This window comes from Macaca thibetana, chromosome 1 (genome assembly GCF_024542745.1).
Source record: "Macaca thibetana thibetana isolate TM-01 chromosome 1, ASM2454274v1, whole genome shotgun sequence".
Taxonomy (NCBI): Eukaryota; Metazoa; Chordata; class Mammalia; order Primates; family Cercopithecidae; genus Macaca; species Macaca thibetana.
This window is the reverse complement of record NC_065578.1, coordinates 9,563,365-9,586,675: the sequence shown is the minus strand read 5'-3', so window position 1 is coordinate 9,586,675 and position 23,311 is coordinate 9,563,365. Positions and strand designations below refer to the sequence as shown.

Here is a 23,311-nt window from a genome sequence, read left to right as displayed (position 1 = left end):
AACAAAATCTTAAAATACGGTGGCTCACGCCTGTAATCCCAACACTTTGGGAGGCCCAGGCAGGCGGATCACGAGGTCAAGAGATCGAGACCATCCTGGCTAACACGATGAAACCCCGTCTCTACTAAAAATATAAAAAAATTAGCTGGGCGAGGTGGCGGGTGCCTGTAGTCCCAGCTACTCGGGAGGCTTAGGCGGGAGAATGGCGTGAATCCGGGAGGCGGAGCTTGCAGTGAGCTGAGATGGCACCACTGCACTCCAGCCTGGGAGACAGAGCAAGGCTCTATCTCAAAAAAAAAAAAAAATTTTTTTTTTACATTGATTTAATGAAAACTGTCTCCTTCACATTAGCCCTGAGAGGTGAGAGGTCATACTGTAGACACCAGCTGTTGAGGCACAGGTGCTGTTTGCTCCGCTTAGGCAACTCTTAGGACTTTCTTAGCACTCCAGGGAAATCATCATGAAGTCAAACCGTGGCAGGGAAACAGTTACATTGGCCCCAGGCCACACAACCGTATCAGTTTGCCGGCAGGGTTTATTTTTTCTGAGTAAATAAGATAAAAGTGAAAAGCCTAGTTTAAGGAGCAGGCTTAGATTGTTCAAAATCCCACGCTGAATCCCTGACTTAAAGCAAGTAGAGACAGGTGTGGGAAAGGAAATCAATCAGACCAAGCTGAGCCATTCATTAAAGCGTAATTCTCTAGAAAGTTTATTATGAAGTATTTGACATACAAAAAGGCATAACGAATGTCACGCACAGCTTGCCAGGAGCAGGAAAAAAAAAAAAAGACGAAAGAAAAAGCACGTTACAGTGAACATCCACGTACCCACTGCCCAACTGGAGAAAGAGAACACGCCCAGTGTATTACAGCCTCTGGTGCGCCCTCCCTGCCTGCCTCCTCCGAGTGAAGCATGATCCTAAATGTGGTGTTTCTTGTTATTCTAGTCTTTGTTTTTAAAGAAAAATCTTTCTGCCAATGGGGATAACGGCTCCATGCGGCCGAGGCGAGACTAAGAATCTGGAGAAAGAGCATCAGTCTGATGTAGCTTTTATTGAGTAAAGGGAAAAGGGAATTCAGCCGCATGATAGAGGTTCCAGTTGATCCGGGTGCACAAACATCCTTCCCGATTGCGTGATGGGAACCGCACCAGCACATGGGGCAGGCGGAAGCCACTGCCGCAAGGAGATGGTTCCCACTCTCACGCACATGAGCAGCTCCTGCTCAGTCCCAAGAGGCAAGGGCAGAGGGCACGGTGGCTCTCACAGAGCTACTTTACAAATAAACTGTGTGTCTTCCTCAGGAGTCTCTAACAACACTTTAAAAAAAGATCTGAACAGAAAATAGGGCAAAGGGCTAGGTGGCAGTGCCATGAGGCACATGGAATGTCCTGGTTCTGTGGAATCGTGGAGGGTGACAGGAGCAGCACCATCAGGCATTGTATGACGAGGATGACACACTGCCACCGTGGCCTGTCCAGTTGGTGTGGATAAACTGCCCTGGTTTGGCCAACAGTTCATAGGTGTGAGCCCCGAAGTAATCCCGCTGCGCCTAGGAAACGAGGGAGTCAGGACAGTCCATGGCACACGTCCCCCAGCGGCCAGCCAGGTTAACCCCTGCTCCACAGGCTTACCTGGATGAGGTTGGCTGGAAGCATCTCATGTCTGTACCCGTCGTAGAAGGAGAGGGCAGTAGTAAAACAGGGCATGGGAATGCCAGCCTGGACCCCAGTGCTGACTGCTCGCCGCCAGGAGTCCTGAGCACAAAATGCATGGCCAGAGGTTAGTGATCTGCCCCTGGTGATGCTGACAGATTTTTATTCACATCAATGTGGGTAAATGAAAAACTGATGGTGAGGCTGGGCACGGTGGCGCACGCCTGTAATCCTAGCACTTTGGGAGGCTGAGGCGGGTGGATCACGAGGTTAGGAGTTCAACATGAGCCTGACCAACATGGTGAAACTCCATCTCTAGTAAAAATACAAAAAAAAAAAAAATTAGCTGGGCATGGTGGCATGCCTGTAATCCCAGCTACTTAGGAGGCTGAGGCAGGAGAATCACTTGAACCCAGGAGGTGGAGATTGCAGGGCCACTGCACTCCAGCCTGGGAGACAGAGCAAGACTCCGTCTCAAAAAACAAACAAAAAAACACAACTGATGGCCCCAGGGAGGTAGAGTAACCATGGCGCCAGCTCTAGGCTACGTACCTGGCAGTTTTCAACAGCTGACTTAAAGAAGTCGTCCAGTAGGAGGTTCTGAAGTTCCGGGTTTCGATCAAATGCATCCTTTATCTTTCCTAGGAATACACTGAAATAATCGAGGAGGGAAAAAAGCAATGAATCTTTTTTTTTTTTTTTGATGGAGTCCCGCTCTGTCACCAGGCTGGAATGCAGTGGCATGATCTCAGCTCACTGCAACCTCTGCCTCCCAGGTTCAAGCGATTCTCCTGCTTCAGCCTCCCAAGTAGCTGGGATTACAGGTACGCACCACTACGCCCAGCTAATTTTTGTACTTTTAGTAAAGACAGGGTTTCACCGTGTTAGACAGGATGGTCTCGATCTCCTGACCTTGTGATCCGCCTGCCTCAGCCTCCCAAAATGCTGGGATTACAGGCGTGAGCCACCGCACCAGGCCGAAAGCAATGAATCTTAACTCTAACAGGGAAGTAAGTTGGAAGCCGATGTATACCCTAGTGAAGTACAAAGTTACATTTCTTATCTCTTCGAGCTAGCTGTTAACCCTTTTCCTGTTTAGATAAAAAGTGCAGCTCCCTGCCAGCGCTCATTTAATTTTACTTAAACACACTTTTTGAGGCTGAAGCAAATCTGACTGATTTTCAATGTGAAAATAAAATATAAAAACTATTCTTGGAGTTATTTCTAAAGAGAACTAATATTAGAATCATCTGAATCACCAGAATCATCTATTTCAGAAAAATCAGATTCATCAAATGAATCTTCAGCCAGCATGAGAATGATGTAACGTCATGTGTAGGAATGCTACGTTTTCTATGATTTGACATTTCCAATGAAAATACACAGCAAAAGTCCCAAGAGGCAAGGCCAGAGGGCATGACAGTTCTCACAGAACTACTTAAAAAAAAGGTGTAGTGTGGACAATCTAGGTAGAGCAACTGAGGTATAGTGAAGAAGGGAGCCACAAAATCTAAACCTATCTTGCTGCCTGTGCCCAGTGACGGGGCTAATTGCCCACCCCTGGAAACTGAGCAAGCTGAGTGTCCTAAGATCGCACTTCTGCACAGCAGCATGAATCCTTCCCGTCGGACCCTGGGCTGCCTCTCACTTACCTTCTGATGATGCAGCCCCCTCTCCACATTAGGGCAATGCCACCATAATTGAGGGTCCAGCCAAACTCGGTAGCTGCCTGCCTTAGCAGCATAAAGCCTTGAGCATAAGAGATGATCTTGGAAGCATAGAGGGCCTGAAGAGTGACACAGAGACCTGTTAGGATTGCCATTAGGAGAGTGACCGCCTCGTGTCTATCAGTCTTATTCTCATCAGCAGTGGAGATCCCAGAAGGGACAAGATTCTAGGAAAAAGCTGTAAGTCAAGATCCAAGTGAAGGTTGAACTTCATTCCACCTGGCATCCCGTGGCCTCGCGTGTTCTCCCACAACAATCCCCACCCCCACTGCCTTCCACGGGACCAACAAAGACCACTGCCAGGGACTGTGTCCCACCTTCCGAATGTCCTCCAGGAATGATTTCTTATCACCATCAAACTGGAACTTCTGGGGACCCTTCAGCTTTTTGCTAGCTTGAATTCTCTCATCCTTCAGAGATGATAAGCACCGAGCAAAGACAGCTTCTCCTACAAGGGGGGATCGGGAAGAGGAAACAGATTACTGTCAGGCCTCTGAGCCCAAGCTAAGCCATCATATCCCTGTGACCTGCACGAATACATCCAGATGGCCTGAAGTAAGTGAAGAATCACAAAAGAAGTGAAAATGGCCGGTTCCTGCCTTCACTGATGACATTCCACCATTGTGATTTGCTCCTGCCCCACCGGAACTGAGCGATTAACCTTGTGAAATTCCTTCTCCTAGCTCAGAAGCTCCCCCACTGAGCACCTTGTGACCCCTGCCCCTGCCCGTAAGAGAAAAACCCCCTTTGACTGTAATTCTCCACTACCCACCCAAATCCTATAAAACGGCCCCACTGCTCTCCCTTCGCTGACTCTTTTCAGACTCAGCCCACCTGCATCCAGGTGATTAAAAAGCTTTATTGCTCACACAAAGCCTGTCTGGTGGTCTTTTCACACGGGCGTGCGTGAAAATTACCAAAGTTCACATAGCAACCAGATGAAAGAGGGAGCAGGAAAGTCTGTTTATACAAAGCGCTGAAAGTTTCAACCTTAGGCCACGAAAGTTGACATGGATCAGAAGGAACTTTTATCAGAAGCTCTAAACAGTTAATTTGATAACCAAAACTCCAAGACAATCTTCCAATATAAATATGAGTATCCAACCACAAAGATGAACGTGACATTCAAAAGGGAGTTTTGAGGGAAAATGAAGAGATAAAAACCATTGTTATGGCTGTGTGTGGTGGCTCACACCTGTCATCCTAGCACGTTGGGAGGCTGAGGTGGGAGGATCACTTGAGCCCAGGAGTTCAAGGCTACAGTGAGCCATGATCCCACCACTGCTCTCCAGCCTGGGCAAGAGTGAGACGCTGTCTCTAAAACCAGGAAAATAAAATAAAAACCACTGTTATGTAGAATACTCAGTGTTGGTCCATGAGTAAAATTTCAAATTCAATTTAGAGGACTTTAATTTTTTTTTTTTTTTAAGATTTTACATTGAGAAGTCACATTTACAGACAGCTCTCAAAGAAATGTTAGGTTTTTTATATTTTACGGTTTTCAGTATAGCTGTAGTCATTAAAGTTTCACCACTTTACTTCATTTGAATTAAAAAGTCAATGTAGTACTTTAACATTAAGACATTTAGTATTTTCAGAAAGTATGCCTTATAAAAGACTACTTGCCCAACTGACAATTTATTGTTAGAATCTATGACTCTTCAGCCACTTTTCCCCCACAGACAAAATGAAGTAAAATCTCGGGGAACTAACAGAGGACTGTATTTCTCAGGAAAGAGGAGCAGCTATGGCTTGAGATTGCTAACCCTACTCAAAACACACGAAAGCAGCTACCTCTCTCCTGGCCCAAATGCACACACAGGATGACTTAGCATTTCTAGAAGGAAGCTTTGTAAGATGACTGGTGCAACGGGTGATGAGGCAAACCCTTCCTGTTACAGGGGGAAGAGGGCAGCTGGAAGACTTCCCTGTTAGTTCACAAATGATGGCTCTCAGCCAGGGGGTGGGCCCAGCCACCCTGGGCGAAGGGGTATATGGATCCACAGGAGGAGAGTAGGAGCTCCTGGACCTCTCTTGTGGTGTCAGGAGAGCCACAGCCCAGTGAGGGTGGCCCGGGGGATCCCTCACTCAGTGTCCTCTGCTCCCAGACTTGGCTGGGCCGAGCCTGGCCAGTCCCACCTCTGGCCACTGGTCAGCCCTGCGGGAAGTGAGATGCAGGGATCTACACAGACCACCTGTGTAGACGCTGCTGCCCAGTGTTGAAAGTCTTATCTGGGCTGCCCCCCAGCCATCCCCACATACCCCTCCCCGGCCCCCGGCCCTCATCCACATATACTTGAGTCCATGCTCCTAGCTATTGGCCCCTCCCTCCTCACCTATGTTATGGCTCAGATCTGCTAAAAGCAGCCAACTTCCTCCTACACAGCACCAAACTGTAGAAACCACCGACTTCCCTCCTTACTCTGCCTTACACCACAGTTCATCAATAAGGCGAGGCGCAATAAACAGGGAGGTCAAAAGGTGAGAAGAGTCTAGGGAGAGAAAGGCAACCTGTACCTAGAGGAGCAAACAGGAAAAATTCTGTTTTCTTATTTTTGAGGTGGAGTCTCACTCTGTCACCCAGGCTGGAGTGCAGTGGTGCCATCTCGGCTCGTTGCAAATTCCGCCTCCCGGGTTCAAGTGATTCTCCTGCCTCAGCCTCCTGACTGGCTGGGATTACAGGCGCGCAACACCACGCCCACCTAATTTTTGTATTTTTAGTAGAGATGGGGTTTCACCATGTTGGTCAGGCTGCTCTCAAACTCCTGACCTCGTGATCCGCCCACCTCAGCCTCCCAAAGTGCTGGGATTACAGGCATGAGCCACAGTGCCTGGCCCAATTCTGTTTAATATAGTGAGAACATTCTGCCAGAAACAAAGATCAGCCTTTCATTAACCACGAGAGGCATCTTTCATTCTCCCTTTTCATTCCTGCCAGAAGTCTATGTATTTTACTCTTAAAGAACCAACTTTGCCGGGCACGGTGAATCATGCCTGCAATCCCAGCACTTTGGGAAGCCGAGGCGGGCAGATCCCCTGAGGTTAGGAGTTCGAGACCAGCCTGACCAATATGGTGAAACCCCGTCTCCACTAATAATATACAAAAATTAGCCAGGCATGGTAGCGCATGCCTGTAATCCCAGCTACTCGGGAGGCGGAGGCAGGAGAATCACTTGAACCTGAGAGGCGGAGGTTGCAGTGAGCCAAGATCATGCCACTGAACTCCAGCCTGGGCGACAGAGCAAGACTCTGTCTCAAGAAACAAACATATACACACAAAAAAACCAAACCCCCCCACCCACTGCCAAGATTTTGATATTGTTAATCCCCTCTTGTTTTCTATTTCTTTTATTATTTCCTTATCTGAGTTTGATGCTTAGCTCATTAATGTAAGATAAAAACAAGTGGGCAGGATACAGACCAACTTCAGGATAGTGGCTTTCTTCTAAAAGAGGAAGGGGAAGGAACTTAGCAAAACAACAAGGACTCAAATGGATAGGTAATTTTTATTTTTTTAATATCTAGGGGGAAAAAAGGAAAATTTTAATAATTTCTGAGTACATAAGCCTATGTTATTCATGAACTTTTTTTGGCGGGGGGATGGAGTGTCATTCTGATGCCCAGGCTGGAGTGCAGTGGCACGATCTCTGCTCACTGCAACCTCTGCCTCCTGGGTTCAAGGGATTCTCATGCCTCAACCTCCTGAGTAGCTGGGATTATAGGCACCTGCCACCATGCCCGGCTAATTTTTCTTTTTTTCTGAGATGGAGTCTCGCTCTGTCGCCTAGGCTGGAGTGCAGTGGTGCCATCTCGGCTCACTGCAACCTCTGCCTCCTGGGTTCAAGTGATTCTCCTGCCTCAGCCTCCCGAGCAGCTGGGACTACAGGTGCCTGCCACCACACCCAGCTAATTTTTTGTATTTTTAGTAGAGACGGGGTTTCATTGTGTTAGCCAGGATGGTCTCGATCTCCTGACCTTGTGATCCACCCGCCTCGGTCTCCCAAAGTGCTGGGATTACAGGCGTGAACCACTGTGCCTGGCCCTGTTATTGATGAACTTTTCTATGAAAAATTTCACTGAAGTTGCCTGCCTCATAAATAAGATCTTAGATCACTGACTACAATTACATCACTAATGCTAAAATATCCCAAAGATAAAACTGGATAGGAAGGACAGTCACTTCTGAATTTACCTCACCGTTTGTATGAGTAAGATAAGAACTACAAAGAAGAGAATCAAAAGCAGTGTCAGCCTCTCTCACACTGTCAGCTTCTTCAACACAAGAAAGAGCAAAAGGCACTCTGAAAGCTCAAGAGGGCTGAAGAGATTCTCTAAAGACCAGTCTGTATCAGTCCTCCAGATATCAAGATCAGAACAGTGGACAAAAGGGCCCAAGTGAAAAGCATAACATTACCAATGAGGGTGACGGGTACGCCGTACTCCAGGGCGGAGATGGCGGTCCACTTCCCCGTGCCCTTCTGCCCCGCGCTGTCCCTGATCTTTGGCAGCAGGTGTTTGCCATCGGTGTCTTGGAACTTGAGTATATTGGCTGTGATTTCAATCAGGAATGAGTCTAGCTCTGTCTTATTCCAATCCTCAAAGGCCTATGTGCAGAACACAGGAGAGAACCATGTTAGAGGAATGAGGGCTGTGCAAGGAAGCCCCTTGTCCAATGTCCATGCTGACCAGTGCTCACGGTTGCCAGCAGGCTCTGCTCGCGTCTGCCTGGGGACTTCTGCTCCTGCTGGTTGAGTTTTATGCTAACCCAGAGTCAGTTGTGTTTGTTCTGAACCTGGTTATGCTGAATTTCTGGCCACCAGAAGTGTTGTCTCCTCAGAGCCAAGGGCTCCTCACTTCACTTAGGTCTCTGTGCGGTCGCCTCCCCAGAAGCCTTCTGCAATCACCCGATCTCGTCCCAGTTTACTCTTCACTCTCACAGTCATCGCTAACTAGTTTGATATTGTTTGTTTATTTCTCTCTGTCTTCCCAGCTCCAGGAGGGCAGGCACTTTGCTTTCTTCACTAGTATATCCCCAGCATTTAGAATCATGCCTGGCATATAGTAAAGCACTCGTGTGTTTGCTAAGCGAACACATTAAATATTATATACACCAATTAAAAATGAACACAAAAAGAAAAGCATTTTTTCTGTGAAAGAAAACTAAGGTAATGTTTTAGAACAATTAACAGCAAGCCAGTGGAACAAACAATAGTCAAAATAAGTGAGGATGACACGAATAAAAAACTCGGAGGAAATCAACAAAAAACCTGGAAAGCTTCTATCCTGTATGCCTTGCTAGTGTCTGTAAATCATTTCCCATTAGAAATAACTGAAACTAGAAATTCTAGATGGTAAGACATGACTAGAAAGCGCATCAGCAAACCATACTTAACGAGAAGGCCTTGGCCCTACAAAAAATGATGGGTGAATGAAGGTCCTTTCCTGTGTTTTCAGTTAAAATCTATGTTTACCTCATGATAAAGATACATTCATCTAAAGTATTTAGGGAAAACAAAAGTATGGATACCTGCAGTTTACTTTGAATGTATCCAAAAACTGAGATGAAATTGGTGGGGGGTGGACAGACACTGATAAGGCTCGTACAGGAAGCTGTGGGCGGGAGAAAGGAGGCGGTGTGTGTCCAGGTGTTCACTGTAAAACTCTCAGCTTCTGTGCTGCATGTTTGGATGTTTTCATAATAAAATATTGGGGGAAATGCTTTGGTGCCCCTACGTGGACTGACTTTTTGGATTAACTATCAAAATGCCAATCCCAACTGGATGAGAAAAGAAAGCTGCTGCTGCACCTGCCATGTGGGACAACTGTGGAGTAAATGAGACAGGTATGTGGAGTGACACAGTGCCTGACACCAGGTCAGTTACGCTAAACGGTGGCGATGATAACCACCCAGACTCTGTGGGGACTTTCTGCTTAGTGACTAAGTAGCATAGCGTATAGCCCTATTGCTAACAGTTTCCCTTAAATTAGGCTGAGTCCATGCAGGCCGCCAGAACGGCCAAGGGGATAGGAATGAAGAAAAGATTCAGTGTCCATGGCAAAGTGAGCACTCCCTGCAGAATGGACACAGAGGCAGTGCCGGGGCCTCACCTGGGCCATCTCGTCCTGCGCCATGCCCAGCACGTCTTTCATCAGGTGGTATGCCTCACAGATCAGCTGCATGTCTCCATACTCTATCCCGTTGTGCACCATCTTTACGAAGTGGCCTGCTCCCTCATCTCCCACCTGTCAGGACAAGCACCCAGAGGCCTTCAGAGAGACAGGTGACACACCAGAGAAGTCCACATCAGCTTTGACGCCAACGTCCCTGGCAAGGCTACCTCTCCACACAAAAAATAACAAGTATAAAATGAATACAGTATTTTTGATACAAGAATCATATAGCAATTCAATACGAGCTTCAATCCAGAACAGTATTATTTAACACTAATTCTAGACTCATTCTTCTCAAGGTTCCTCAAAGTCCCTGAATTCACTCTCAATACCTATAGCTCTCTAGCCTGTATTTTCTAGTCTTTCTCATCATTCAAAGCAACTCCCCGCCTTCCCAGCCCCTACCCATAAGAAAAAAAGTCCTTTTTTCCCCAAAGTTACCACTTTTCTAGCAACTATAGGTTAAAATATATTGGCTAATTAAATCACTTTTGTTTTTTCAAAATATAAATGTAGTTGTTTCTAATGGCTACTGAAAAGTAAAATGACCCTAGATCCAAGGTTTCAACCTTGTAAGCCCAGAAAGGAGTCCTTCCAAGGCCCCATCATTGACCAGATCTTTATTGATAAGCTGGCAAGATATATAAGATCAGAATACCAGCTTATGAATGTAGGATGAAAACCTTAACTATGGATCTTCGTGGTTACAAATGTTAGTCTGGTCAACAGAGTCTATCCCTACAGACAAGCAACTGGGAAGCCAGATTATCTGAAAATGATTTAGTTATCAAGGAACTGGAACAAAGGGAGTGATGAGAGCCAAACAGTTCATGGCATCAGGCTCTCAGTCATCTACACCCAGCTCCATGACAGGGAGCCACCTGCCCAGGAGGCCAGGTGTTTGGATGACGTGGCAGTCTCTCTCCTGGCTGTCAGCACCTGGACCAATACAACTGACGCTTACATCAGGACTCCACTGTCCATGTTTCTCTTTTTTTTGAGACGGAGTCTCACTCTGTCGCCCAGGCTGGAGTGTGGAGTGTGGCAGTGTGATCTTGGCTCACCACAACCTCTGCCTCCTGGGTTCATGCAATTCTAACGCCTCAGCCTCCCGATGAGCTGGGATTACAGGAGCACACTACCACACTCGGCTAATTTTTGTATTTTTGTAGAGATGGGGTTTCACCATGTTGGCCAGGCTGGTCTCAAACTGCTGACCTCAGGTGATCCACCCACCTCAGCCTCTCACAGTGCTGGGATTCCAGGCATGAGCCACCACGCCTGGCCTTGTCCATGTTTCTATTGCTGCCCCCGCCGACTTCTGATTTTGACACTCTGGTCATGCAGTAACATGGCTACTAATATCTTACTTTACCTTACCCTTCCTGCCACTTCAGCCATGAACTAAGGAGCACCTGCTTGATCAACACACGTAGAAGCAAGGACGGTGCTTCTCTTCATGACTTTGTCCTAAGTGTGTGTATATAAAAAGAAATTGCAGGCTGCGTGCGATGGCTCACACCTATAATCCCAACACTTTGGGAGGCCGAGGTGGCCAATTACTTGAAGCCAGGAGTTCAAGACCAGCCTGGGCAACATGGTGAAACCTCATCTCTACCAAAAATACAAAAATTAGCCAGGCATGGTGGCACATGCCTGTCATCCCAGCTACACTGGAGGCTGAGGCATAAGAATCACTTGAACCTGGGAGGCGGAAGTTGCAGTGAGCTGAGATTACGCCACTGCACTCCAGCCTGGATGACAGAGCAAGACTCTGTTTCAAAAAAAAAAAAAAAAAAAAGAAGAAGTTGCTACCACTTGCTTTTACTGCAGTGATCTTTTTGTTTAAGAGACAGGGTCTCACTCTGTTACCCAGGCTGGAGTGCAGTGGTATGATCACTGCTCACTGCAGCCTTGACTCCTGGTCTCAAGGGAGCCTCCCAAAATGCTGGATCACAAGCATGAGCCACTGCGCCCAGCCTTTTACCACGGTCATCTACTATCAGGGAACAGAAGTCCCTTTCCAATCCTTCATACTAATGAGAAGATTACTCAGCCCTTTAAGTCAGTCCCAGCACCAGCCTCTTTCTACCCTAAGCAGATTCTGACTGAGCTCAATGGCCAACCACTGGTGAAAAGATAAGGACAGGTGAGCTGCTGTAGCCAAAGCCAAGCACTGGCAGGCCCAGGAGGGAGGCTTCCTGGATTCCTCAGAGGCCTGGACTCTGGAGTCCTTGTTTCAACCTCACTGTTCATCTGATATAAAATAAAATTGAAAATTAGCATTAAAATTGCTAATATAAAATTAAAGGGAATCAGGAGCTAAAGAGAGCTTGGAGATCATGCAGTCCAACCCCGTATCTTACAGATAAGGAAACTGAGGTCCATGAAGGGACATGGCTTGCCTGATGTCACAGTTAACAGAAAGCCAGAATTGCCACTCGGGTCTCCTGAGCCTATTTTTTTCCTTCCACAGCATGGGCTGAACTACAAATGAGATAAAGTTTACTTTAACAGCAACATGAGGTCGGGCATGGTGGCTCATGCCTGTAACCTCAGCACTTTGGGAGGCCAAGGCAGGCAGATGACTTGAGAGTCCAGGAGTTCGAGACCAGCCTGGGCGACATGGTGAAACCCCATCTCTACAAAAAATACAAAAATTGGAAAGGCGTGGTGGCATGCACCTGCAGTCCCAGCTACTCAGGAGGTTGAGGTAGGAGGGTGCCTGGGAGGCAGAGGTTGCAGTGAGCCGAGATGGTGCCATTGCACTATGAACTAGGCTAGGCCTCCTTCGCATTCAGTGAGGGTGCAAGTCCACAAGTGACTTTGTTCAAGCACAGAATGCCTGAATCCCACAGTATGGGAAGGGGAATTTTCCACATTCATGGCCAGGACATTTGACACGGCAACAGTACATTCAGTCCTCTTCCTTTCACCCATGCAAGCAAACGCCACTTTTGATTCTGACATTCTTTCCTTTGGCCGTGAAATAATATGGCTCAAAAAAAAATGTTACTTCACTTCATCCTATTCCTTTTTAAGGGATCCATCTTTTAGATGAATTACAGAAGGCTGCTTTTAGTATCAACCTCAAGGCTATGAACAGTCAGTTAAGATACAAAGATGTGAACAGCAGGCATGCATTCTAGGCGTTGGCTATGCTAGCAATCAAAGATTGAGACGTTTATGTCACCAAGCTAACCACTGGGAGACCATGATGGCCTTTCTCTGCACACTTTATCACTTAGACACGCTCGTGTTGCAAACTGGCTTTAAAGAGTAGCCCAGAACTTGCCCAGTCACAGCAGGGTTCTCCAGTTCCTACTTTTGCAGCAATGCCTTGGAAGATGGTCTTGATGTGGGGCCTGTGGAAAGAAACAGTGCGGTTCAGCTAATGAGAAGAGACAGGCTGAGAGCCCAATTATATACCCATAGACACCAACCCCCATCTTTTCCGTTTTTGTTTTTTTTTTTTTTTTGAGACAGAGTCTCATTTTGTTATCCAGGCTGGAGTGCAGTGGTGTGATCTCAGCTTGCTGCAGCCTCCTCAACCTCCCAGGTTCAAGTGATCTTCCTGCTTCAGCCCTCTAAGTAGCTGAGACTACAGGTGTGTGACACCACGCCCAGCTAATTTTTTTGGATTTTGTAGAGATGGGGTTTTGCCATGTTGCCCAGATTGGTCTCAAACTCCTAAGCTCAAGTGATCCACCCACCATGGATACCCAAAGTGCTAGGATTACAGGCATAAGCCACCACCGCACCAGGCCCATCTTTTTGTTTCTAATGGGAGGTGGAAGTGCCTACAAAAAGATAATGAATGGGCTGGGCGCAGTGGCTCATGCCTGTAATCCCAGCACTTTGGGAGGCCGAGGCAGGCGGATCACAAGGTCAGGAGATCGAGACCATCCTGGCTAACATGGTGAAACCCCGTCTCTAACAAAAACACAAAAAATTAGCCAGGTGTTGTGACAGGTGCCTGTAGTCCCAGCTACTCAGCAGGAGAATGGAGTGAACCTGGGATGCGGAGCTTGCAGTGAGTCGAGATGGCACCACTGCACTCCAGCCTGGGCGACAGATCGAGACTCCCGTCTCAAAAAAAAAAATAAAAGATAATGAATGTGCTAAGTTCTCAAGCTAAACTTCAGACCCTTGACTGAAACTGGCGCCCTTCTCCAGATCCTGGCGGACTCTCAGAGCAGAGACTAGACTATCAGACTGAGACTACAGACAGAAAGGCTGAGCAGAAGCATCACCAAAGCACCAGAAGAAATGTCTTCTTAGAGACAGGGTCTCACTCTGTTGCCCAGGCTGGACTGCAGTGGCACAATCACGGCTCTCTGCAGCCTCAAACTCCTGGACTTAGATGATCCTCCTGCCTCAGCCTCCCAAGTAGGTGGGGCTACAGGTGTGTGCCATCACAGCCAGCTAATTAAAAACATTTTTTTGTAGGGACAGGATCTTGCTATGTTGCCCAGGTTGGTGTTGAGCTCCTGGCCTCAAGCAATCCTCACACTTCAGCTTCCCAAAGTGCTGGGACCATGGGCATGAGCAACCATGCCTGGCAAATTTTTTGTTGTTGTTGCAGAGACGGGGTCTCCCTATGTTGATGTGGCTGGTCTTGTACTCCTGGGCTCCAGCACTCCTCCCACTTCAGCCTCGAGTCACTGAGATGACAGGCATGAGCCATCACACCCGGCTCAGAAACTTCTATTACAGCAGCAGCAGATGGTATGATTGCAAACAGCAAGCAATACCAAAGTTCCTTTAGAGATCCTCTTTTAATTTTTTCCCTTTTCTTGATTTCTCCTTATAATGGCTTTTAGCAAGTGAAGAGACCCTCTTTTACCTGTCTGGATGTGTGCTGCCAGGCACAGAATGGTTCTGGACATCTGGATTAAGAACCAGGCAGCGTTTTTGAGAGCTACATTACCATTCAGAGAAAGGCCGCTGTTCACTCTTTCCACAGCTCAGCATGGGGATGTATTACTCCTGAGGCTTTCTCTCGCTGTTCTGCTCCCTATTGGCCAGTCAGGGCTTCCTCACAAAAAGTTCTTGGTGCAGACATGAAATCTTGCAGGGTTGCAAAGTTAACATTTAGGATTAGGGATGAAGACAGCTACACTGGAAACTGCAGAGCTTTACTGAACTTTTACAGTGTCCTTCAGGTAAAGGTGCCATTTGTACTTCTGCCAGCACAGTATGAGGAAAGAGAACTGATGGAAACAACTGGAGCACTCCGTATGTCAAATACTTTTATGTGCATTGTCTGCTGGTTGCCCTTCTAACTGTTCACTGTGCAGGTGCTTTGAGGTATTTTCAAACCTTTTTTTTTTTCTTAAGAAACAGGGTCTCACTATGTCGTCCAGGCTGGCCTTGAACACCTGGTCTCAAGCAGTTCTGTCACCTCAGTCTCCTGAATAGCTGGCACTACAGGTGCAAGCCACTGCACACGCAGCAGTTTAAACTTTTGAGAAGCAGGAAGGTCTCTCTACTTCTGTGTTTCATTAGTAACACACTGAAGAGAATCCCCAGACTCATTCACCAGAAAGGTAATTTAGAGAATCATTTTTTCTTTTTTACTGAGACCGAGTCTCACTCTGTCACCCATGATGGAGTGCAGTAGTGTTATCTCAGCTCACTGCAACCTCCGCCTCCCAGGTTCAAGTGATTCTCATGCCTCACCCTCCTGGGTAGCTGGGATTACAGGGGCCCCCCACCATGCCCGGCTAATTTTTGTATTATTAGTAGAGATGGGGTTTCACCATGTTGGCCAGGCTGGTCTTGAACTCCTGACCTCAAGTGATCCTCCTGTCTCAGCTTCCAAAAGTGCTGGGATTACAGGCATGAGCCACCGTGCCCAGGCTTAAAGAATCATATTGCAGGCGTGGTGGCTCACGCCTGTAATCCCAGCACTTTGGGAGGCCGAGGCGGGCAGATCACAAGGTCAGGAGATCAAGACCATCCTGGCTAACATGGCGAAACCCCGTCACTACCGAAAATACAAAAAATTAGCCAGGCATGGTGGTGGGCGCCTGTAGTCCCAGTTACTCAGAAGGCTGAGGCAGCAGAATGGCGTGAACCCGGGAGGCGGAGCTTGCAGCGAGCCGAGATCGCGCCACTGCACTCCAGCCTGGGCAACAGAGCAAGACTCCAAAAAAAAAAAAAACAAAAAAATTTTTTTTTTTTTGTAGAAACAAGATCTCGCTATGTTGTCCAGGCTAGTCTTCAACTCCTGGGCTCAAATGATCCTCCCACCTCAGCTTCCCAAAGTGCTGGGATTATAGGCATTGGCCACTATGCCCAGCCTACTACCCATGATTATTACATAAAGTTACTTTTGGGCTACATATCAGCAAAAAGAGGCAGACCTTATTCCTACATCTGGACATTGCACAGAACAGTATCTAAACTGCTTCCTTAAAGCCTATTTAGAGGCTGAGCATGGTGACTCACACCTGTAATCCCTGCACTTTGGGAGGCCAAGGCAGGCAGATCGCCTAAGGTCAGGAGTTCGAGACCACCCAGGGTAACATGGTGAAACCCTGTCTCTACTAAAAGGCAAAAAATTAACCGGGCATGGTGGCATGCGCCTGTAGTCCCAGCTACTTGGGAGGCTGAGGAATAAGAATTGCTTGAGCCCAGGAGATGGGGGTTGCAGTGAGCTAAGATCTCACCACTGCACTCCTGCCTGGGCAAGAAAAAAAAAAAAAGCCTATTTAGGGCCGGGCGCGGTGGCTCAAGCCTGTAATCCTAGCACTTTGGGAGGCCGAGACAGGCGGATCACGAGGTCAGGAGATCGAGACCATCCTGGCTAACATGGTGAAACCCCGTCTCTACTAAAAAATACAAAAAACTAGGCGGGCGAGGTGGCGGGCGCCTATAGTCCCAGCTACTCGGGAGTCTGAGGCAGGAGAATGGCGTGAACCCGGGAGGTGGAGCTTGCAGTGAGCTGAGATCCGGCCACTGCACTCCAGCCTGGGCGACAGAGTGAGACTCCGCCTCAAAAAAAAAAAAAAAAAAAAAGCCTATTTAGAACTTCAGGTATCAGTCTTGATAGAAATAACAGAAGAAAAAAGGCAAAAGAGGATTGTGCACATATATTATATCAAAGCGATAAAAGAAATTGCCGGCATCTCCTAGGTCTCACCCTCAGGGCACCACAGAGATCAGGGTGGCAGAACTGCTCCTGGCTTATTTGTTCTCAAAGTGTAGCTCCCTTGTACAGAGATGGATACAGTGCTGACGGCACTCACCACGCTTCTTTATTCCCTCCTGGCATGAGCGATGGGCCATACCGGGCCCCTTCCTCTCCACCACTGACTCCGCTCCCCACAAATAAAATTCCCTTGGCCTTGAGGTCTCGGCACCGTCTCTGAAGGACAGAAAAATAATTTCATTATGCTTCCATGTTTCATTATGCTCCCAAAAAATGTTTCCCTTATAACTGAGAGGAAGTATAAGATAGGTATGGAGAGCCTACATTTGACAGGAAATGACCCAAGAATCTAGGAATAACTGATGACTCAGAAAAGTTAATCCCCTGTGTGTAGAAGTTAAAACAAAACAACTACGGACATTCAAGATACATACCTCTTCCCCAAAGTGAAATAATTAAGCCAAACACACATTGGCATTTTACTGGAAAAGACCTTGAATAAGACTCAATTAAGAGTAGGTTTAATACAACTTAATGCCACTCAGTACTTCAGAGCACACAGGACTTCCCTCAGCGTTTGATACCATTAGAGGAGTGGTTCTAAACCAGTTAGAGACTGACATATCATGGATTACTTGGAAGGGGAAGGAGAGGAGTTAAAACATAATTCTCGGCCCGCTGTATCTGAGTATTCATCCTCTGAGATGTATGTGTGACTGAGAATCTCACCCACCAAGTGTGTCTTTTTTTTTTTTTTCCAGATGGAGTCTCACTCTGTTGCCCAGGCTGGAGTGCAGTGGCACGAACTCGGCTCACTGCACCTTCTGCCTCCTGGGTTCAAGCAATTCTCCTGCCTCAGCCTTCTGAGTAGCGTGCCACCATGCCAGGCTAATTTTTTGTATTTTTAGTAGAGACGGGTTTTCACCGTGTTAGCCAGGATGGTCTCGATCTCTTGACCTCGTGGTCCACCCACCTCGGCCTCCCAAAGGGCTGGGATTACAGGCGTGAGCCACCGCGCCCAGCCCCCAAGTGTGTCTTAACAGAAAAAAAGGCTGAGAACTATTACATCAGTAGCAATCTCACAAAACTCAGGACCACAGGGCAGTTCATCCTACTGTCACATATGCAATGCTGACACTTTTTTTGAATGTTCTCAGAACCTGGAAGAATCTGGACTGAAGAACACTTACTGTGGTGTCCCTATATTCAGAATTTCCTCCATCAATGATGATGTCACCAGTGTCCAACAATGGTACCTGTAACCAGACACCAGCATTAAGACGGACCAGAAATGAAACATACCTTGGCAAATTAAAACAAGAATTTATTCCAAATAAATATAGTCTAAAAAGAGTCTCATTCTGTTGCCCAGCTTGAAATGCAGAAGTGCAAACATGGCTCAATGAAACCCTGAACTCCTGCAGTGGTGTGAACATGACTCATTGCAACTTTGAACTCCTTGAACCACAATGCCCAGTTAGTTTAAAAATTTTTTTTGTAGAGATGGAGTCTCACCACATTGCCCAGGCTGGTCTCGTTGCCCAGGCTGGTCTCAAACTCCTGGGCTCAAAATCAAAAGATCCTCCTGGCTTGGCAGGGGGCCAATGGACCCAGCCTATTTAATCTTCAATAATCCTCTCTGTGGCTAGAGTTGGACTCTATTTAAAAGTTTAGGGCTGACGGGGCTCAGTGGCTCACACCTGTAATCCCAACACTTTGGGAGGTTGAGGCAGGCCAATCGCTTGAGCCCAGGAGTTTGAGACCAGCCTGGACAGCATAGCAAGACCCCGTTTCTATTTTTAAGTAAGTAAATAGATTAAACACTGACTGTAATGTCTGTGTCTAGAAGAGAGTGGGGATTCAGTAAATACATATCAAATGTTTTAGTGTATGAATGAATGATTTTATGACCACAGTTCAGAGATCAGGAAGAGACAGAGCCTTGAACATGAATATCTACCTACAGCACACCAACCAGGCTGGGCTTTATTATTTATTACTCAATCTTCCCCCTACAAGGCTCCAGTTAACATTACTTACTATTTTCCTATACTGAAGAATAATCCACCATTTTTCAGTTTTCTCTGTCTAAAACTGAGCACAGGCAGCTTGCCACACAAAAAATTTACTATGTCCTTTTTTTAAACTCAGTGTTCTTCCTTTCTAGGTCATCTGTTTGAAAAACAGTGGCATACTGGTTACAAATCCATCTTCCTGTGGAAACAACCTCACCGTTGATGCCACTCCTCTAGAAAAGGAGTCACTCCTCTAGAAAAGGAATGCTCAGCCTCCCCTGAGGTACCACTGCACTGCTTACAGCAAAACATTTCTTCTAAATGGGTAGTGCCTGGGTTTTTTCAGGGCTGTTACTACAGAATTATTTTGGGGTATCTAAATACATTATTTTCACTGGTTCCCCTACATTTTTTTTCCCAAAAAAGATACACCTGCTAAAGCCAACAAATTGTTTGGTACAAAAATAAGCATCCAGTTCCCTAGGATTCCCTAAGAAGATCTTGATTTTATTTTCATTTTTTTTGAGACAGAGTCTCACTCTGTTGCCCAGACTGGAGTGGCACGATCTCAGGTCACTGTAACCTCTGCCTCCCAGGTTCAAGTGATTCTCATTCTTCAGCCTTCCGAGTAACTGGGATTACAGGTGTGCACCACAACACCCAGCTAATTTTTATATTTTTAGTAGAGATGGGGTTTCACCATGCTGGCCAGGCTGGTCTTGAACCTGGGATCATAAGCTTCCACCACCATACCCAGCTAATTTTTTTTATTTTATGTAAAGACAGGGTTTCGCCATGTTGCCCAGGCTGGTCTCGAACTCCTGGGCTCAAGTGATCCATCTGAACCAGCCTCCCAAAGTGCTGGGATTACAGGCCTGAGCCACTGTGCCCTGCCTTAATGAATTTTTCTTGAAATGTCTGTTAGTATTCTCAGAATTACTACCACCAAAGCACAAAGTTACTTCATAAGTGCAGATCAAGTTAACCAACACTGCGACAGTTAAGCAATCATTTGGTCAGAATTTAGCAGAAATTGGAAAAACAAAATCTCTGGAGTTAAAAGGAGAAAGGAAGAAACCAAAACCAGCTGTTATCGTGGTAGCAGCTGAGAGCAGAGCTGGCCTCACCAATTTTTCGATGAAATCATCCACAGCTTGCCCAGCCTTCACCAGGAGGATGATCCGCCGCGGCTTCTTCAGCTTGGAGACCATCTCTTTCAGGGACTGAGCACCCACCACTTTGGTTCCCTTTGCCTCATTGGCCAAGAAATCATCAACTTTGGAGACAGTCCTATTAAAAGCACAGACCTAGAAGGACAAAAGGCCTGAGTAGGAGATCCAGGACACATAAGACCTTCAGACTGTGGCCCAAGTAACAATGACCTTTCCATTCAGCCCAAGTTCTGGGGAGGTCAGATCTGCCTTTGCCTTTTCCTCCCCAAGCTGTGGGAGGCTCACTGTAAAATTATGTCACCTCAGTAGAATGAAACTGGCAGAGAACCGAGGCGAAGACCAACTACCCCCGGCCTATCAGGTAGAATCCACAACCAACCTGTTAGGACTCAAAATCAAATCCAGGAACCGGCTGGTTCAACAGGCTCTGTCTGTTGCTACTGATCATCCTGGCGTCTAAGCCACTTCAGCATTTAGAAGAAACATTTTCACTCTCCCCAGATCTCATCAGGCAATCAAGTTAGAGCTCTACACAGCCAGCAGGGGTTCTCCTCCCGCACCCTTCGTCTCTACTAGACACTAATCCGTTCATTCGGGCTGTGAACCTCACGGACCCACAGGCACACTCCGCCGGACTAAGATCGGGATCGGCCCGCCCAAGCCTACAGGGTGCTTCTCCTTTCCATACAAAAAGACATGAGCAGCAACAGAGCGCATTCGCAAAGCACGGCCAGGAGACCCGTGAGCTCCCAGACCCATCGCCGGCCTCTTAGCCCGGGCACCAAAGAGAAGACAATGCGCCCGCGCGGCTTACCACAAAGCCATGGTCATTCATGTTCAGAATTAAGTTCTGGCCCATGACGGCCAATCCGATCAGCGCGATGTCAGCTCTGGAGAGGCAGAAACAGAACAAAGGAAAGAGTCAGCGCCGCTCGACGCGCTGAAATCCAGGGGCCCGGTCCTTCCCCGTTTGGCCGTGAGTGGGAGTTTGCACTTTCCTCCGCGCCTCCGGGGCCCCCCGAAGCCGGGCGCGCAAGCTGCAGAGCCTCTGCCGGGCAGGCGGCCCCCAGCCCCGCCCTCGCGCCCGACTCCGGCTGGCACGCGTCCCGCAGGTGTCCCTGCAGACTCGGCGAGGCCTGGCCGCGCCTCCTCCCTGGCCGTCGAAAGGACCCGCCCCGCCCCGAGCCTGCGCGGCCAAGAGAGCAGGGGGCCGGGCCCGCAGGGAAGGAGCTCCGGGCCCGAGACGCCGCAGGACGAGGGTCCCAGAACCCCAAATGAGCTCAGGCGACCTCCAGGATGGGAGGCGTCGGAGAGAACGAGGGAGATCCCGACCCCCAAAAAGTTCCCCGCCCGCTGAGGCCGAGCCCGGCTGCGCCTGGCGAGTCACTCACTGGGCCATGGCGGCGGACAGAGCAGAACCGAAGAGCGGGGAAGCGCGGAGAGTGAGTGAGGGAGAGACCCGCTGCGGCTCCCTCCAGAGGCTGCGGCCCTCACGCCCGGCTTTTCGGCGCCGGCCAATCGAATAGAAGGGGTGGAGCTGTGAGCCACGCCATTGGCTCTCTCCGACGCCTGTTAGACCATCCGAAGCAAACGTGCCCGCCCACTCCCGGGGGCCGGATCAGTAGAGCGCCGAGCACCTAGATTGACGTGGCCCCGGCGAGGGTCGGTGCTCCCAGCCCACGCGCAGAGTTTTCCGCTCCTCCCACCTGCACCTCGGTCCTGCAAGCTGTGCGTCTGGCGCAGCCGTAGCTATAGCAACTCACGCAGGACTGCGCTTTACAGTTTACCAGGCACTCGGACGCCTTTGTCGCCAGCGTCCGTCGCTCCTTCCTCAGATCACTGCGGTGCAGTGTGCGGGTCCGCATCGTGGCCCTCTGCTCTGGGGCAGAGGCCTGGCGTGCTGGTTCTGTCCTGTACGCACTCGGAATGGGGCCGGGAAAGGCTGAGCCTCAGGGCGATCCTGATGTGGGGCCGTGCGACCGCTCACTGCGGGTGACGAGACCCAGGCGCAGACAGCGCAGGCGTGGTATGTATTGGTGGGAGTATGATGGGGCCAGGACTTGAGTCTTTTACCCAGGCCCGGAGATAATGGCACTGAACCCCTTCGCATTTTGCAGAGGCTATGTGACCCGCGAGATGGACCGGGTTAAATGCAGAGGCAGATATGAAAATCCAGCCATCTTAAGCCAGACATTAAAGATATTTGCAAAGTGGCCAAGCAGCGCTATTCATCTTACTGAGTCCCTTCTTGCTAGGAGGAAATTGTTATTCAAAAGTTTGAGTTTTAGACTTTTTTTTTTTTTTTTTTTTTTGAGACGGAGTCTCGCACTATTGCCCGGGCTGGAGTGCAGTGGTGTGATCTCAGCTCACTACAACCTCCGCCTCCCGGGTTCAAGCAATTTTCCTGCCTCAGCCTCCCAAGTAGCTGGGATTACAGGCGCCTTCCACCACGCCCAGCTAATTTTTGTATTTTTAGTAGAGACGGGGTTTCACCATCTTGGCCAGGCTAGTCTGAAACTCCTGACCTCGTGATCCGCCCGTCTCGGCCTCCCAGAGTGCTGAGATTACAGGCATGAGCCACCATGCCCGGCTTTTTTTGTTGTTGCTGAGATGGAGTCTTGCTCTGTCTCCAGGCTGGAGGGCAGTGGCGTGATCTCGGCTCACTGCAACCTCCACCTCCCAGGTTCAAGCGAGTCTCCTGCTTCAGCCTCCCTAGTAGCTGGGACTACAAGCACATGTTACCATACCCAGCTAATTTTTTTATTTTTCGTAGAGACAGGGTTTCACCACGTTGGCCAGGCTGGTCTCGAACTCCTGACCTCAAGTGATCCACCTGCCTCAGTCTCCCAAAGTGCTGGGATTAGAGGTGTGAGCCACTGTGCCCAGTAAGTTTTTAATTTTTTTAAAGACAGGGTCTTTGCTCTGTTGCCCAGGGTGGAGTGCAGTGGCATGATCATAGCTTACTGCAACCTTGAACTCCTGAGGTCGAGCAGTCTTCTAGCCTCAACTTCCTGAGTAGTTAGGACTACAGGCACGCAACACCACGCCTGGCTAAGACATCCTACTTTAAAATATGTCAACTTCACAGCACAGTTCTTTTTTAAAAATACAGATTTAATGAGATAATTTACATGTCATACAATTCAAACGTTGTAAGAATACATTTGGATGATCTTTATACTGTTGTGTGGCCATCACAAAATAGGCCCAAAATGTTCCCTTGGGCCTATTTGTAGTCAGTCTTTGCTCTCACCCCCAACCAACCTCTGATCTACTTTGCATGGTTTTGCCTTTTCCCGAAATTTCATAGAAATGGAATAGCATGTAATTTTTTGCTCTGGCTTCTTTCACTTAGCGTGACATTTCTGAGGCTCGTCGGTGCTGTTGTAGGTGTGAGTGGTTGGTTCCTTTTCATTG

At 48.1% G+C, this 23,311-nt stretch overlaps 2 protein-coding genes across 2 annotated transcripts in view; one reads left to right on the top strand and one right to left on the bottom strand.

Moving 5' to 3' along the window:
- The window catches only part of CTNNBIP1 (catenin beta interacting protein 1), a 668,528-nt gene that overhangs the window by 75,995 nt on the left and 569,222 nt on the right, over positions 1–23,311 (top strand). The window lies entirely within an intron of this gene.
- PGD (phosphogluconate dehydrogenase) lies at positions 1,034–22,110 on the bottom strand. Its single transcript, XM_050788452.1, has 13 exons — positions 21,286–22,110; positions 20,709–20,784; positions 19,850–20,029; positions 17,898–17,963; positions 16,805–16,923; positions 12,847–12,916; positions 9,489–9,623; positions 7,795–7,984; positions 3,698–3,828; positions 3,306–3,439; positions 2,206–2,305; positions 1,633–1,755; positions 1,034–1,550 (listed from the first exon to the last, which is right to left on the bottom strand). Exons 1-13 carry the CDS (start codon positions 21,291–21,293, stop codon positions 1,431–1,433), a joined length of 1,452 nt encoding a protein of 483 aa, XP_050644409.1. The 5' UTR covers positions 21,294–22,110; the 3' UTR covers positions 1,034–1,430.

What these genes read in the sequence shown, in the direction of transcription:
- PGD (XM_050788452.1), bottom strand. An exon ending in ATGATTTCATCGAAAAATTG is followed by an intron (nt 17,964 to 19,849) that starts GTGAGGCCAGCT and finishes GTCTGGTTACAG; the next exon opens with GTACCATTGTTGGACACTGG. An exon ending in CGCAGGACGAGATGGCCCAG is followed by an intron (nt 7,985 to 9,488) that starts GTGAGGCCCCGG and finishes TTCTGCACATAG; the next exon opens with GCCTTTGAGGATTGGAATAA.